General features: G+C 40.0%; 1 protein-coding gene across 5 annotated transcripts in view; it reads left to right on the top strand.

Moving 5' to 3' along the window:
* LOC143018970 (sulfotransferase 1E1-like) overlaps nucleotides 1-12,212 on the top strand; it is a 174,680-nt gene extending 162,468 nt beyond the window's left edge. For all 5 annotated transcript variants that reach the window (XM_076174635.1, XM_076174634.1, XM_076174632.1 and 2 more), the window contains exons 4-9: nucleotides 1,962-2,074; nucleotides 2,242-2,453; nucleotides 2,809-2,935; nucleotides 3,039-3,175; nucleotides 7,517-7,658; nucleotides 12,029-12,212. In XM_076174635.1, coding sequence (XP_076030750.1) covers nucleotides 1,962-2,074; nucleotides 2,242-2,453; nucleotides 2,809-2,935; nucleotides 3,039-3,175; nucleotides 7,517-7,658; nucleotides 12,029-12,192 — 895 coding nt within the window. In that variant the 3' untranslated portion in view covers nucleotides 12,193-12,212. The remainder of the gene's footprint in view (nucleotides 1-1,961; nucleotides 2,075-2,241; nucleotides 2,454-2,808; nucleotides 2,936-3,038; nucleotides 3,176-7,516; nucleotides 7,659-12,028) is intronic.
* Nucleotides 12,213-14,018: the final 1,806 nt, after the last annotated feature.

The following is a 14,018-nucleotide window of genomic DNA, read 5'->3' as shown; positions in this document are numbered from 1 at the left end:
ATCTCCATCCCCTCACTACCTTTTCTGAAACCCCAAATTCCCTCTCTGCAGATCTGTTTCCATGTTCTGTGTAATCCACCACTTTCAGCTTAAAACCTACTTCATAGCTCTTTCTCTTACTGGTACTCATGATTAGGGTTTGCAGTTATTAGGCCTACAACTCTGTGCGATCTACCGTAGCTCTAACAGTACAGTAGGTCTAATGGAAGTTTAACAAATATAATAAATTTTTATTACGAAAATCATAAGTTTATTTAAGTTACATTACGGGATGTTACGTTACGCTATGAAAACATAATTTGCACACATATAGAAATGCAGCCACAAGTGAAACAGGTGATGTATGGTAACGTATGGTAAACAAAGGGTCAAGGTTGCATTGCTTATAAACACTATAAAACATGTGAAAGATTTGGAAAAGAGAATATTTTATAATTTTATTGTAATTGATATAAGTTTTTCTAGCAGCAATAGTTCAGTTTAAAGCAGAGAGTCGGTAGATACATTTGATATATATGATTTATGCATACAAAAAGCTTGAAAAGCTTTCCCATGCATATTGTGCAAACACCACTGAAATTCCTTGTCATTGTCACATTGAAATTGCCAATTGTTGTGACTTCGGGGACAGAGTAGTGCTGTCCCTCATTAATGTCAAGTGGATAGGTCGCACCCCTGATTTTGGCAAAATATTTAGTTAAAAAAAAAGTGCGACCTATACGCGGGTATGTACGGTAATACAAGAAAAGGATGGATGGGCTGATTGTGTTTTCCTTGACTTACAAAAAGCCTTCGACAAAGTGCCACATAAAAAGTTATTTAAAAAAAAAAATGGAAAACATAGGAGGGATACAAGGTAACCTACAACTGGATGGAGGATTTTTTTGCATGGAAGGAAAATGAGGGTAGTGCTCAGAGAAGATGGTTCAACTTGGACGGAGGTGATGAGAGGAGTTCCACAGGGATCAGTATTGGCTCCAGTAATGTTTGCTATTTATATGAATGATATGGATGAAGATGTAGAATGTTACATGAGCTTCTTTGCCGACAATGCTAAATTGCTGAGGAAAGTGAATACTGGGATTGTGAGTCACTGCAGAGAGACCTGAACAAAGTTTGGAAATGGAGTCAGAAGTGGGAAGTAGACTTCAATATTAAGAAATGTAGCATAATGGAATTCGGAAAAAGAAAAAAAAAAGAATATCAGAACAATATAAAATCAGAACAAAGGAAGTAAAGAAAGTGGAATCTGAAAAAGACCTGGGAGTAATCATCACAAATTATATGTCCCCTGATAAACAGATAAAATTGTTGGAGAATCCTACAACTTGCTAAGATCAATAAAGGTGGCTTTTACTTATTTGGATAAAGAAAGGGTAAAAAAAAAAATACTAGTCACACTAATAAGGCATAGACTGGAGTATGCCACAACACTATAGTTGCCCAGTACCCAAAAGAATATAAAGAAGATTGAAAGAGTCCAGAGAGCAACTACAAAGATGGCCCCAACACTTTCAAACCTGTCACATGAGGGAGATTGTCAAAACTGAATGTACTGACTCTGGAACAAAGAAGAGAAAGAGGTGACCTGCTGACCATCTACAGAATCATGAAAGGCATGGAAGTCCTTGATAGAGAGGATGTACTAAATTGGGAGAAAAGAAATACAAGGGGACATGAAAAGAAACTCAAAAAGGACAGTTATAGAAGAAACCTTATAAAAATAAAAAATAAAAAAAAATCCACTCAGAGCAGTGGATGTCTGGAACAAACTGAACAAAACAGTAGTGTGTGCAAAAACTATACCTATACACAAATTTAAGAGCAAACTAGACATTGCAAGATACAAAGACGGGACACCACAAGCATAGCTCCCCTTCCCGTAAGATACAACTAGGTAAATACAAGGTAAGTACACACTCAAACAAGTTTTTATTAATTTTGTTCTAATTTTGTTTCAGATATCATGGCTACTCAATAGCAGGACCAATAGTTATGTCAGGTATTTTGAAAGAATTAAAGAAGTTTCAATTTAAGCCAGATGATGTAATTGTCAGCAGTTTTCCAAAAACAGGCAAGTTTTTTATTTTTCAGTTATATAATAATGAATTACAAAAGTTGTATAAATACTGTTGTTTCTGAAATCAAAATTTGTACATGGGTTGAATACATGATGAAAGGTAGTGTAAAAACTTGTCTTAAAATGCGGCAAATTTAACATTTTATTCTGTACCTTACTAGGAACAACATGGGTTCAAGAAATAGTGTACATGTTAACTCATAATTTCCAGTGCAGTGATTCAACAACAGAATTACTAGAAACAAGATTTCCATACTTGGAATATCCTTATCCAGGAATCAAGAGTATTGAAGCCAAAAAAGGGAGGAGATTTATCAAAACTCATATGCCATACCAACTTCTTCCAGAGTCATTTGCACAGAGTGGTGCTAAAGTAGTGTTTCCTTTTTCATATGTGTCATATTGGTGTATTGGAATATTAAAAGATAAGTCAGTGCATATACATAAATATATATATTTTTAGAAGCTCTGCCATGGGATTCGAACCCTGACCCGTGCGTCTATAATCACAAGGTCAAGATGCTAGCAACCGTGCTACATGTGATGTTCAAAAGGACTGTTCAAGTCCCCAACTACGCTTCATGTAACATCAGAAGATCTAATTCAAATCTCATGGCAGAGCTTCTAAAAATGTTCAATCCGTCTTTAACATATATACATATATATATATATATATATATATATATATGTTTTCCATTTTAATTTACTTTTCATTTCTCAATTCTCAGGCAATTTATGTGAGTCGCAACCCTAGGGATACAGCTGTGTCGTATTTTTATTTTGTACAATTCATGAATCAGATTTCTTTCCTTGGAAGCTTTCGAGAGTTTGTGAAGTTGTTTATCAGTAACATAGGTAATATTTTGCTTGTTTTATTGTACTATATATTTTTTTATGTAGAATATGTTGTGCTACCTGCTCACACAAATACTAATTGAAGAATATTTTTTATTTCCAGCACCATACTCTCCATTCTTTGATCATGTCCTAAGTTACTGGAATATGAGAAAAGATCCCAATATTATGTTCATAATGTATGAAGAGCTTCATCAAAATCCACTGACTTCAATTAGAAAAATTGCAGAGTTTCTTGAGGTAATGAAGTTGACTTTTCATGATTTAATTCACTAAGTAAATATATACCGGAGGACTGGAGGAGTGCTTGTATAGTTCCACTTTACAAGGGAAAGGGGGACAAGTGTGAATGTTGTAGTTTCAGAGGGATTAGCTTGTTAAGTGTAGTTGGGAAGGCTTATGGGAGGATCTTGATTGAGAGGATTAGGAGAGGAAGAGAGGGAGTAATTGGTGAGGAACAGTGTGGATTTAGGACAGGTAGAGGTTGTGTAGATCAGATTTTTGTGGTAAGACAGATATGTGAGAAAGCTATAGGAAAGGGGAAGGATGTTTTTTGGGCCTTTATGGATCTGGAAAAGGCTTACGACAGGGTAGACAGAAAGGCACTGTGGGAGGTTATGCGGATATACGGGATAGGAGGAAAGCTTCTATGAGCTGTCAAGAGTTTTTATGAGAGTAGTAAAGCTTGTGTCAGGATTAGAAATGGAGAGAGTGAGTGGTTTGAGGTAAAGGTGGGACTTCGTCAAGGATGCGTTATGTCACCCTGGCTGTTCAACTTATACATGGATGGGGTAGTGCGAGAGGTAAATGCAAGGGTAGTGGGTCAGGGATTGGAGATGGTTAAAGAAAATGGAGAAAAGTGGGAGGTGAGCCAGCTGTTGTTTGCGGACGACACTGCGCTTGTGGCAGGATCGGAGGAGGGATTGAGGAAGCTGGTGACAGAGTTTGGGAGAGTGTGTGATAGAAGAAAGCTGAAGATAAATGTGGGTAAAAGTAAGGTGATGAGATGTACAAGGGGTGAAAGTGGCAGTAATCTGGAAGTGAGCATTAAGGGAGAGCAACTGGAGGAAGTGGATAGTTTTAGATACTTGGGTGCAAATGTGGCAGGAAAAGGTGTAGTAAAGGTGGAGGTAGAATGTTGATTGAGAGAAGCGAGTAAATGCCTTGGTGGATTAAAAAGTGTAATGAGGAATAGAAATTTGGGAATGGATACTAAGAGGAGACTGTATGAAGGAGTGATTGTGCCAAAAGCACTGTATGGAGCAGAAACATGGAACATAAGAGAGGAAGAGAGAAGGAGCTTCAATGTGTTTGAGATGAAGTGTCTGAGAAGTATGATGGGGGTTACTAGGCTAGATAGAATGAGAAATGAGGAGGTGAGGAGGAGAACAGGGGTGGAAAAGGAGTTGGGAGATAGGGTTGATGAAAGAGTATTAGGATGGTTTGAACACATGGAAAGAATGAGTGAAGAAAGACTAGTAAAGGAGGTATGGAAGGCAGATGTGGAGGGAGTGAACATGAGGGGACGTCCTAGGATGAGATGGATGGATGGGGTGAAGGGGGCTTTGGGGAAGAGGGGAATGTCTGTTGAGGAAGGACGGGAGAGGACAGAAGACAGGGGTGAATGGAGAATGGTTGTATATGGAAGATGTTGTGATGCATGAGGTGGAATGGACGGGGGGATGGGGGGTGAGGTAGTGTGTGTGAGCAAAATTTTGACGCAGCCCGAAGGGATTTCTCCCCGTCCTCTCCTTTATATGGGGGGTCGCCGATTTAATGAAGCGGCCTTGCTGTGGATGTGCTGTGTCTTGCGACACTGCTTCTGACCCAGGGCAGTGGACAGGGTGCAGGGATGACCCGTCATCTAGGAGGTGCTAAGATGGGAGGGAGGGTGGAGGGGTGTGGAGTGTTTTCAGGGATGGAATGGGTGGGAATGATTTTATGCCTTTTCCTTTTTGGCTACCTCCCTAGTAAGGGGGAAAAAGCCTTGGTATATGTATGTATGTATAAATATATATATATATATATATATATATATATATATATATATATATATATATATATTTTTTTTTTTTTTTTTTTTTTTTTTCCTTTGATGTTGTACTGTATTAATGTGGGCTAGTTTCATGTCACTGGCTGAAAGTGGTAGGGAAAGGGGAGAATTCACTGGTTGTCAGCTCCCCATGTGTGAAAAAGTGTAAGAAATACAATTGAAGTTGATAGAGAGAGATCCTGAGAGAGTTGACAGATTTTGAAAATGGGGAGTTTCACTATTCATCTTGTAGGGTTACTACATGCAGGTACCCATCATTGGTTCATCCATTGAACATAAGCCCTAAAATCCTGGGCCTTAATTTTAATATACACATATCCTTTAGTCCACACATCAGTGGCCTAACATTGAAAACTAACAATATCAGTAGTAAGCACAGGTTTTGACCAGTAGAAAGAACCATAAATCATATTATACAAATAGTTTAGAAAAATTTCACTTGACTACATCTGTACAACATGGTGCCCTACAATCAAGAAAGTGGACACCCTACAGACAACAACAAAAAACAAAGCATTAACAATAAAAACCATCTATCCATCTATATATCAAAAGACTTTTCCCCCCATATAAGGGAGGTAGCCAGCCAAAGCATGCACCCACCCCAACCCATCCCATTTCATTTTATCTTAGATCCTCATGGATGAAATGTCATCCCTGTCTCCCACCTACCCAGGTCAGATCCAGTACAGCAAGACACAGTACATCCACAGCAGGGCTCCACCATTTCAGTTGTTCCCATCCACTTGAGTTTCTTTAATGCAGGAATTTGTCCATATCATGAACCTTTATCTTATGGTAGTGTTTATTTTTACTTATATATATATATTTATTTTCTATTATTATTATCATTATTATTATTATTACATACATATACCAAAGGCTTTTTCCCCCCTTACAAGGGAGGTAGCCAAAAAACAAAAGCATAGAAACCACTCCTACCCATTCCATCCCCTACATACTCCATTTCCCTCTACCCTCTTCCCTCCCTCTTATCTTGGCACCTCCTGGATGACGGGTCATCCATGCATCTTGTCCACTACCCTGGGTTAGAAGCAGTGTCGCAAGACACAGCACATCCACAGCAAGGCCACTTCATTAAATCAGCAACCCCCCCTCTTCATCCCCTCATGCAGAAAAGAAGACAGGGTAAAAACCCTCTGGACTGCATCAATTTATTTCTAATACATACTCCCTCACCCCCCATCCCCCTCATGCATCACATCATCATCTACACAACCATTCTCCATTCACCCCTATCTTCTGTCCTCTCTCATCTTTCCTCAACAGACATTCCCCTCTTTCCCAATGCCCCTTTTACCCCATCCATCCATCTTATCCTAGGTCGCCCCCTCATGTTCACTCCTTCCACCTCTGCCTTCTACACCTCTTTTACTAGTCTTTCTTCGCTCATTCTTTCCATGTGTCCAAACCATCCCAATACTCTTTCATAAACCCTATCTCCCAACTCCCTTTCAATCCCTGTTCTCCTCCTCACCTCCTCATTTCTCATTCTATCTAGCCTAGTAACCCCTACCATACTTCTCAGGCACCTCATCTCAAACACATTCAATCTCCTCCTCTCTTCCTCCCTTATGTTCCATGTTTCTGCTCTGTACAATGCTGTTGGTATAATCACTCCTTCATACAATCTCCTCTTCGCATCCATTCACAAATGTCTATTTCTCATTACACTTTTTAATCCCCCAAGGCATTTACTCACTTCTCTCAATCTACATTCTACCTCCACCCCTACTCCTCCCTTTCCTGCCACATTCACACCCAATTATCTAAAACTATCCACACTCTCCAGTCTCTCTCCCTTAATACTCACTTCCAGTCTGCTGCCACTTTCTCCCCTTGTACATCTCATCACCTTACTTTTACCCACATTTATCTTCAACTTCCTTCTTTCACACACCTTCCCAAACTCTGTCACTAATTTCCTCAGTCCCTCCTCTGATCCTGGCACAAGTGCAGTGTCATCAGCAATGTATGTATTATTATTATTACATACATACATATACCAAGGGCTTTTTCCCCCCTTAAGGGAGGTAAATGAAGTCAAAAACATAGTTCCACTCCCACCCATTCCATCTCCATTCACCACCCTCCCTCCATCCCTCTCATCTTGGCTCCTCCTGGATGATGGGTCATCCCTGCATCTCATCCATTGGCCTGGGTCAAAAGCAATGCAGCAAGACAGCACATCCACAGCAAGGCCACTTTTTTTAATCAGCAACTCCCCCTCTCTGTCTCCTCATGCAGCAATATTGAAGACAGGAAGAAGTCCCTTTGGGCTGTGTCAAAATATCATTCACACATAATCATTTCCTAACCCCCCTATCCCCCACCCATTCCCTTCCATGTATCACATTGTCATCCATACACATGCTCAATGCCCCTTTTACCCCATCCATCCATCTCATCCAAGTCATCCCTTCATGTTCACTTCATTCACCTCTGCCTTCCACACTTCTTTTTCTTTTTCTTCTTCTTATAGGAATTAACAAGGTATTGTATTTTAGGTTGATGTGACTGATGATGATTTGCTAAAAGTGGCCCTCTACACATCATTCACAAGTATGAAAAATAATTCGAGTGTAAATTATGAACATTGGAAGGACATTGGATTTGCCAGAAAAGATGGGGGAAGTTTTATGCGTAAAGGTAAGTTTTGAGAATGAGGATAATCTGAAGCTATTCATAATTGGCCATATGTTCATCTTCCCTGAGCTACACCATAAAGGCTATATAGGGGGTTCATGAGTCATGATGTAGTTCCATTCCATTTCTACATCATAAACCAATTTTAGGCATAGGTCAGAACCAGCCAAAGTAAGTATCATCTTCCATCTTCCTTCTCACATACTACAGCACTAATCTCATCCCTTTTGATCACATCTTTGCCCATTCAGTGATCCAGTTTTCTGGTTGGAGTCCTCTTAGATCCTGTTATGCCTTGACTTTTTGCTTGAGAAAAAAAGCGAAGGGCAGAATCCTTAGTCTCCACATTCCATCCTATTGAGCTTCCAATTATGGTACAAAGGGGAAGGTGGTGGCAGTATTCTTCCTCCCCCTTTCCACTACACAGAGATCAGACAATGCAGAGTTTGAGCCTTAGCAATAGGAAAGGATAAATTTAGAGGCAGCAGAAAGGAGGGACAATGATAGTAAAAAAAATCTCATCATTATAAGTAGGTGTCTCTTTAATATGATTTGGTTTTGGTAGGGGTTACTAGGCTGAATAGAGTGAGAAATGAGGAAATGAGGAGGAGATTGGGGATGGAAAAGGAGTTGTTGTTGTTGTTGTCGTTCCCTAGACTGTCTGTCCGAGCAGTCCCGTCTCCCCAAGGAATGCCATAGCCGAAACCGGGTTTTCCCACAAAGCCTTTATAGAGCGTATGTTGTGTTGTTTGCGTGCATGATTGTGTATAATGCAGTCTTCCATTATGTGTTGTATGGTATGGGGTGAAGTGTTACATCCTGGGCAGCTGTTCACAACGTGGTCATCCAGCCTCTTCTGGTAGCTTAGAAGTGCTGGGTGGTGACCGCACCGCAGTCTGGCCAAGTGGACTCTGTCCTTTCGTGGGAGAGAGGATTCAGAAGGGTGGATATCAGGGGGTCTGGCATGCAGCAGTGTGTTGTCTTTCAGTGTGTTAATGGAGCGGTGAGTGATATGATTATGAATATGGAGAATATGAAAAGGAGTTGGGAGATAGGGTTGATGAAAGAGTACAGACGCTCCTCAACTTACGTTTTAGTTACGTTCTGAACGGCCGAACGTAAGTTGAAAATGAACGTAAGTTGTTACTGTACTATACATCCGTAAATTCTATTACCGTATCTTACAAAACACCCCTAAATCATTAATTATACACATAACATTGTAAAATAATAACATTAATTTCAAATGAATTAAATTCAAGCAACATAAATTGAGATGGTGGAGGAGGAGGAGGAGGATGAGGCAAGGCATTTTCAGTCTGTCGGTTGTGCAATGTAAACAATGGATGCAGCGTCATGCGTAAGTATCGTTTGAACTACGGAGAGCAAGCTAAACTAAAAAATTCACTCAAATTTTTTTTTTTTTTTTAGTCAGTTCAAACATAAAATCGAAAAAACGTAAAACGAATGAACGTAAGTAGAGGAGCGTCTGTATTGGGATGGTTTAGACATGTGGAAAGAATAAGTGAAGAAAGATTAGTAAAAGAAGTGTGGAACTCAGAGGTAGATGGAGTGAACATGAGGGGGTGACCAAGGATGAGATAGATGGATGGGATAAAATGGGCATTGGAAAAGAGTAGGATGTCTGTTGAGGAAGGGAGAAGACAGAAGATATGGGTGAGTGGAGAATGGTTGTGTATGGATGATTCTGTGATGGATGGAAGGGAGTGAGTGGGGGATGGGGGGTTAGGGAGTATGTGTGAATGGTATTTTGATCCAGCCCAAAGGGGTTTCTCCCTGTCTTCTCTTTTTCTCCATGAATGGATGGAGGCGGGGGTGGGGTTGCCAATTAAATGAAGGGGCCTTGCTGTGGATGTTTTGTGTCCTGCTCCATGGCTTCTGACCCAGGGTAGTGGGCAAGATGCAGGGATGAATCCAGGAGGACCCAAGAAAAGAGGGAGGGAGGGGTGGTGAATGGAGTATGTGGGGATGAAATGGGTGGGAGTGGATTAATTCCTTTGACTTTGGCTACCTCCCTTGTAAGGGGGAAGGGGCCCTTGGTATATCTATATGTGTGATTTGGTTTAACATCATGAAACTCCCCTTAGCAGGAGGTTAGGACAGTCCCTCTCACAGAGGACTGTGTAGTGTGGAATTTGATGAACCTTGCCCTTGGTTCAACTTGGCAGTGGCAGGTTTTGAACTGTTGTCATCTTCATCTTCATCACAAGTAGCTATCCCCTAACCTGCTCAGCCAGCGAGCATCCTTTTCTCTAATATAAACAAATGAAATATGGCTATGGTCTGTAGGATACCTGTAAACAGTCCCTGAAATATTGACTGCATATAACCATATTGGGTGGATTTTGCTATATTTGTTTCATCATCATCTCTTCATTCATGTAGTCAAAATATATTTTCATGTTCATAAGTTATATGTACATTTCATTCACATTCTTGCCAATATGTTTGTTGCGTGATAAGTTATCCGTGGCCTGTACTTCCATATCCTTCTCCCCTTTTGTTTTTGTAATTACCTCATATGCCACAGAGTAAGTCATTGATGGTCTTTTTGAGCTTTTATTCATTTCTGGTACTTTGTGTTTTTAATGGCATTTATATTTTCCACACCAAGCTTCAGGTATAGATTTTTTTTTTTTTTTTTTTTTAAACACCATGTAGTTTTCCTTATTCCTCACTTTGCTCATGATGTTTGTATAGTCTGCAAACATGTTAGTAGCTTGTACCTCCCACTGTGGTATTTGTATAGATCAAGAATAATATGTGTGCCAGAACCAACCCTTGTGGGATTCTGGAAGTCTTTCATCCAGACATCTTATCCTTTACTACTGTTCTCATGTACCAGTCCTTCAGGAAATTATTCATCCAATCAAGTAGCATACTTTCAAGATCTCTAATATACTTCAATTTTTACATTAGTCAATTGTGAAGTACCTAGTCAAAAGTTGTCTCTTAGATCAGTACACACAATCCATTCTGCCCTTCTTCTTTTGCAACACATCAGACACTCTTGAGTAAAGCTCAACAGGTTTGATACATATGGTCATCCAGTTTAAATGATGAATTATATGCCAAAATGTTCATCTCTTCAAGGCACAGGCTTAATCCTGCATATGATTCTTGTATGCATTCCTGGCAGGGCCTATACATGGGGGTGGGGTCATATGCCTGGGGGGCAGCACTTTTAGGGGAATGGCAATTCTAGCCTGGACTTGCCACCCACAAGGCTGACAAAATACATACATATACTACCGGTAATAGCTTTTTCCTTCTTGCAAGGGAGGTAGCCAAAGTCAAAGGCATAAATTTTTTCCCTCCCATTTCATCCTCACATACTCCACTCCCTCCCTTCTGTGCTCCTCCTGGATGATGGGTCATCCCTGCATCTAACCCACTGCCCTGGGTCAGAAATAATGCAGCAAGACAGCACATGTGCAGTAAGACCACTGACAAAATAATGATAACTAAAAAAAAAGGTCAAAGAAGCCCTGAATATTTTACCATTATCGACAAATTTTGTGTTAGAATCAGCAAAATATGAAATATTTTTCCTTATCCTTTCTGCAATAGGGACATAGAATATAAATTTAAAATCTATATAGGGCAGAAACATGGAACATAAAAGAGGAAGAGAGGAGGAGTTTGAATGCATCTACCTAGTTGTATTTTACGGGATGGGAGCTATGTTCGTTGTGACCCGTTTTTGTATCTCTCCACGTCCAGTTTAGTTTTAAACTCTTGTATAGTTCTGGCATTTACTGTTTCACTGTTCAGCCCGTTCCAGACATCGATCACTCTGTGTGGGAAACTGTTCTTTTTCGGGTCTCTTCTATAACTGTCTTTCTTTAATTTCTTTGTGTGTCCTCTTGTTTCTCTTTTGTCCCATTTTAATAGGTCATCTCCATCAAGAACTTCCATCCCCTTCATAATTCTGAAAATAGTCAACAAGTCGCCTCTTTCCCTTCTCTGCTCTAATGTTGACAGCTGTAATTTTTCCAATCTTTGTTCATATGTCAAATTTAATAGTGTGGGTGCCATCTTTGTTTGCTGTTCTTTGGATTCTTTCTAATTTCCTTGTGTTTTTGTGCTAGGTGATGAGGTGCCTGAGAATTATGATAGGGGTTACTAGATTGGATTGAGTGGGAAACAAAGGGGTAAGGAGTAGAGCAAGGGTGGAAAGGGAGGTAGGAGATAGGGTTGATGAAAGAGTATTGGGATAGTTTGGACACATGGCAGCACTCAGGCATGTAAGGGCTCTGATTCCTGACTGTAATGCTTACCATGATATGTAGTCAGATATTCATTTATACGTGTATATTTGAAATTTATTTTCTTTGTTTATTTTCCCACAGGTAAAGTTGGTGACTGGAAGAATCACATGGATGAAGACATGGTGGCTGAGTTTGAGAAATGGGAAGCAGAAAAGTTAACAGGAAGTGATTTAAGATTTGTGTATGAATTACCAAGTAATGATAGCGGTGTAAATGATTATCAGGATATTGACAGAAGTAATTAAAAATATTTAATTGATTTAAATACTGGTTTCATTGCTTCTTTTGGGGATTTAACAGAGATGTTTAATCAAAGACTAGTTAACAGTTCCATGATGCTATATAGAGCAAAAGCTTGGAATGTAAAGAAGGCAGATAGGAATAGATTGAGTGGTTTTGAAATTAGGTATTTGATCAATAAATTTTTTGCCCAGGCTTTCTTTCCCAGGAGACCTGTGCCCCACAGGAAACCAGCCATTGCAACCAGTTAAGAGCATAATCACTCAATGAAGAGATTTTGTGTTGCCATCTGGAGGGAATGAGTGTAGGACAGTGTACTATAAGGTACTCTGTCCAATGTGTGGTGGCTTCATCTAGAGCAATTGGTATCTATTGTCAAACCAATTCTATCTTGGTGCCTTTTTAGTCTGTCAAAATGCTCATTTCTTTAATGTATATAACCCAATGATATTTCACAATTGTCACACAATTTCACTATCATGCTGGTCAGTGGCACCAATCTATAATTAATTGGCAGTTCTTTTCTTATTCCTTTACGGATTGGTATTTTGTTAGCTCTTTTTCAATCATGTGGCACATACACCAAAGAGCCTTCTTTCCCCTTATAATGGATGTGGCCAAGTCAAAACATGCACCCATCCACTGCTACACTGCTTGGGTCATGGGCATTGCAGCAAGACACAGACTCATCCTGTGACACTACCTTTAATGAACACAGAATGAGGCTATGAATCTCTTCTGCAGTTGCTCTTTCTATTCTTTAATTATCCAGGCCAAGATCACATTGCATCCTGAGGCTTTTCTCTCATCCAGTATATCTAGAATTTGAATGCTTCCTTCACTTCTGTGTTTGTATATCATCTGTGTCTTATTACTGATATTCCCTTCCTCAAAATCACTCTCTTTAGTGAAAACAGATTGGAAGCTTTCATTCATTTTTTCAGCCTCCTCATCCTCTCACAAGTAAATAGAGAAGACAAGGAGAAACCTATTCAAGCCTCATCAGTATGTAATCTATTCACAATCATTCTCCACTCACACCTATTTCTTGTCCTCCTTCCCTGCTCAACAGACATTCCCATTTTACCCAAAGGCCCCCTTCACCCTATCCATCTATCTTATTCTTAAAATCTTAGCATGATAATTGGAGAATAGGGAGATATAGCCCAAATATGAATCGAATGTGCTGTGTCTTGCGACACTGCTTCTGACCCAGGGCAGTGGACAGGATGCAGGGATGACCCATCATCCAGGAGGTGCCAAGATAAGAAGGAGGGTGGAGGGGAGTAGAATATATAGGAAATGGAATAGATGGGAGTGGTTTCTATGCCTTTTTCTTTTTGGCTACCCCCCCATGTAAGGGGAAAAAGCCTTTGGTATATGTATGTATGAATCATACATGAATTTGAAACTGGGTACGATAATTGGAGAGTAAGTGATGGGACCCCACAAACAATACTCCTTTCCTGTATAGTATAATTAGGTATATACAGTTAAGTAGGTAAATATACCCCCTTCCAATCTCTGACACCAACTGCTTCTATCTATCCTCTAATCAGCTGATCAGTCCATTGCCACTGGTGTCTCTTGCAGAAGACCTTTGGCCTTCTAACCTCCAACTCACCCACAAGCAGTCATCCAGCAAACAACAATTGAGTCACTTCCTACTTCCCTTCACTTTGTCAACCACTCCAAACCCCTGCATAGCACTTGTGTCTATCTTCCTCAGCACTCCATCCATATATGTGTTGAACAACCATAACAATACTACACAACCCTGGTACAGCCTCACCCTCACCTCAAGTCATTCACTCCCTCTGGGTCTAGGACA

This window comes from Oratosquilla oratoria, chromosome 36 (genome assembly GCF_046742065.1).
Source record: "Oratosquilla oratoria isolate Oo_2021 chromosome 36, ASM4674206v1, whole genome shotgun sequence".
In the NCBI taxonomy this organism is placed as follows: Eukaryota; Metazoa; Arthropoda; class Malacostraca; order Stomatopoda; family Squillidae; genus Oratosquilla; species Oratosquilla oratoria.
This window is presented reverse-complemented; position numbering and strand designations above follow the sequence as displayed.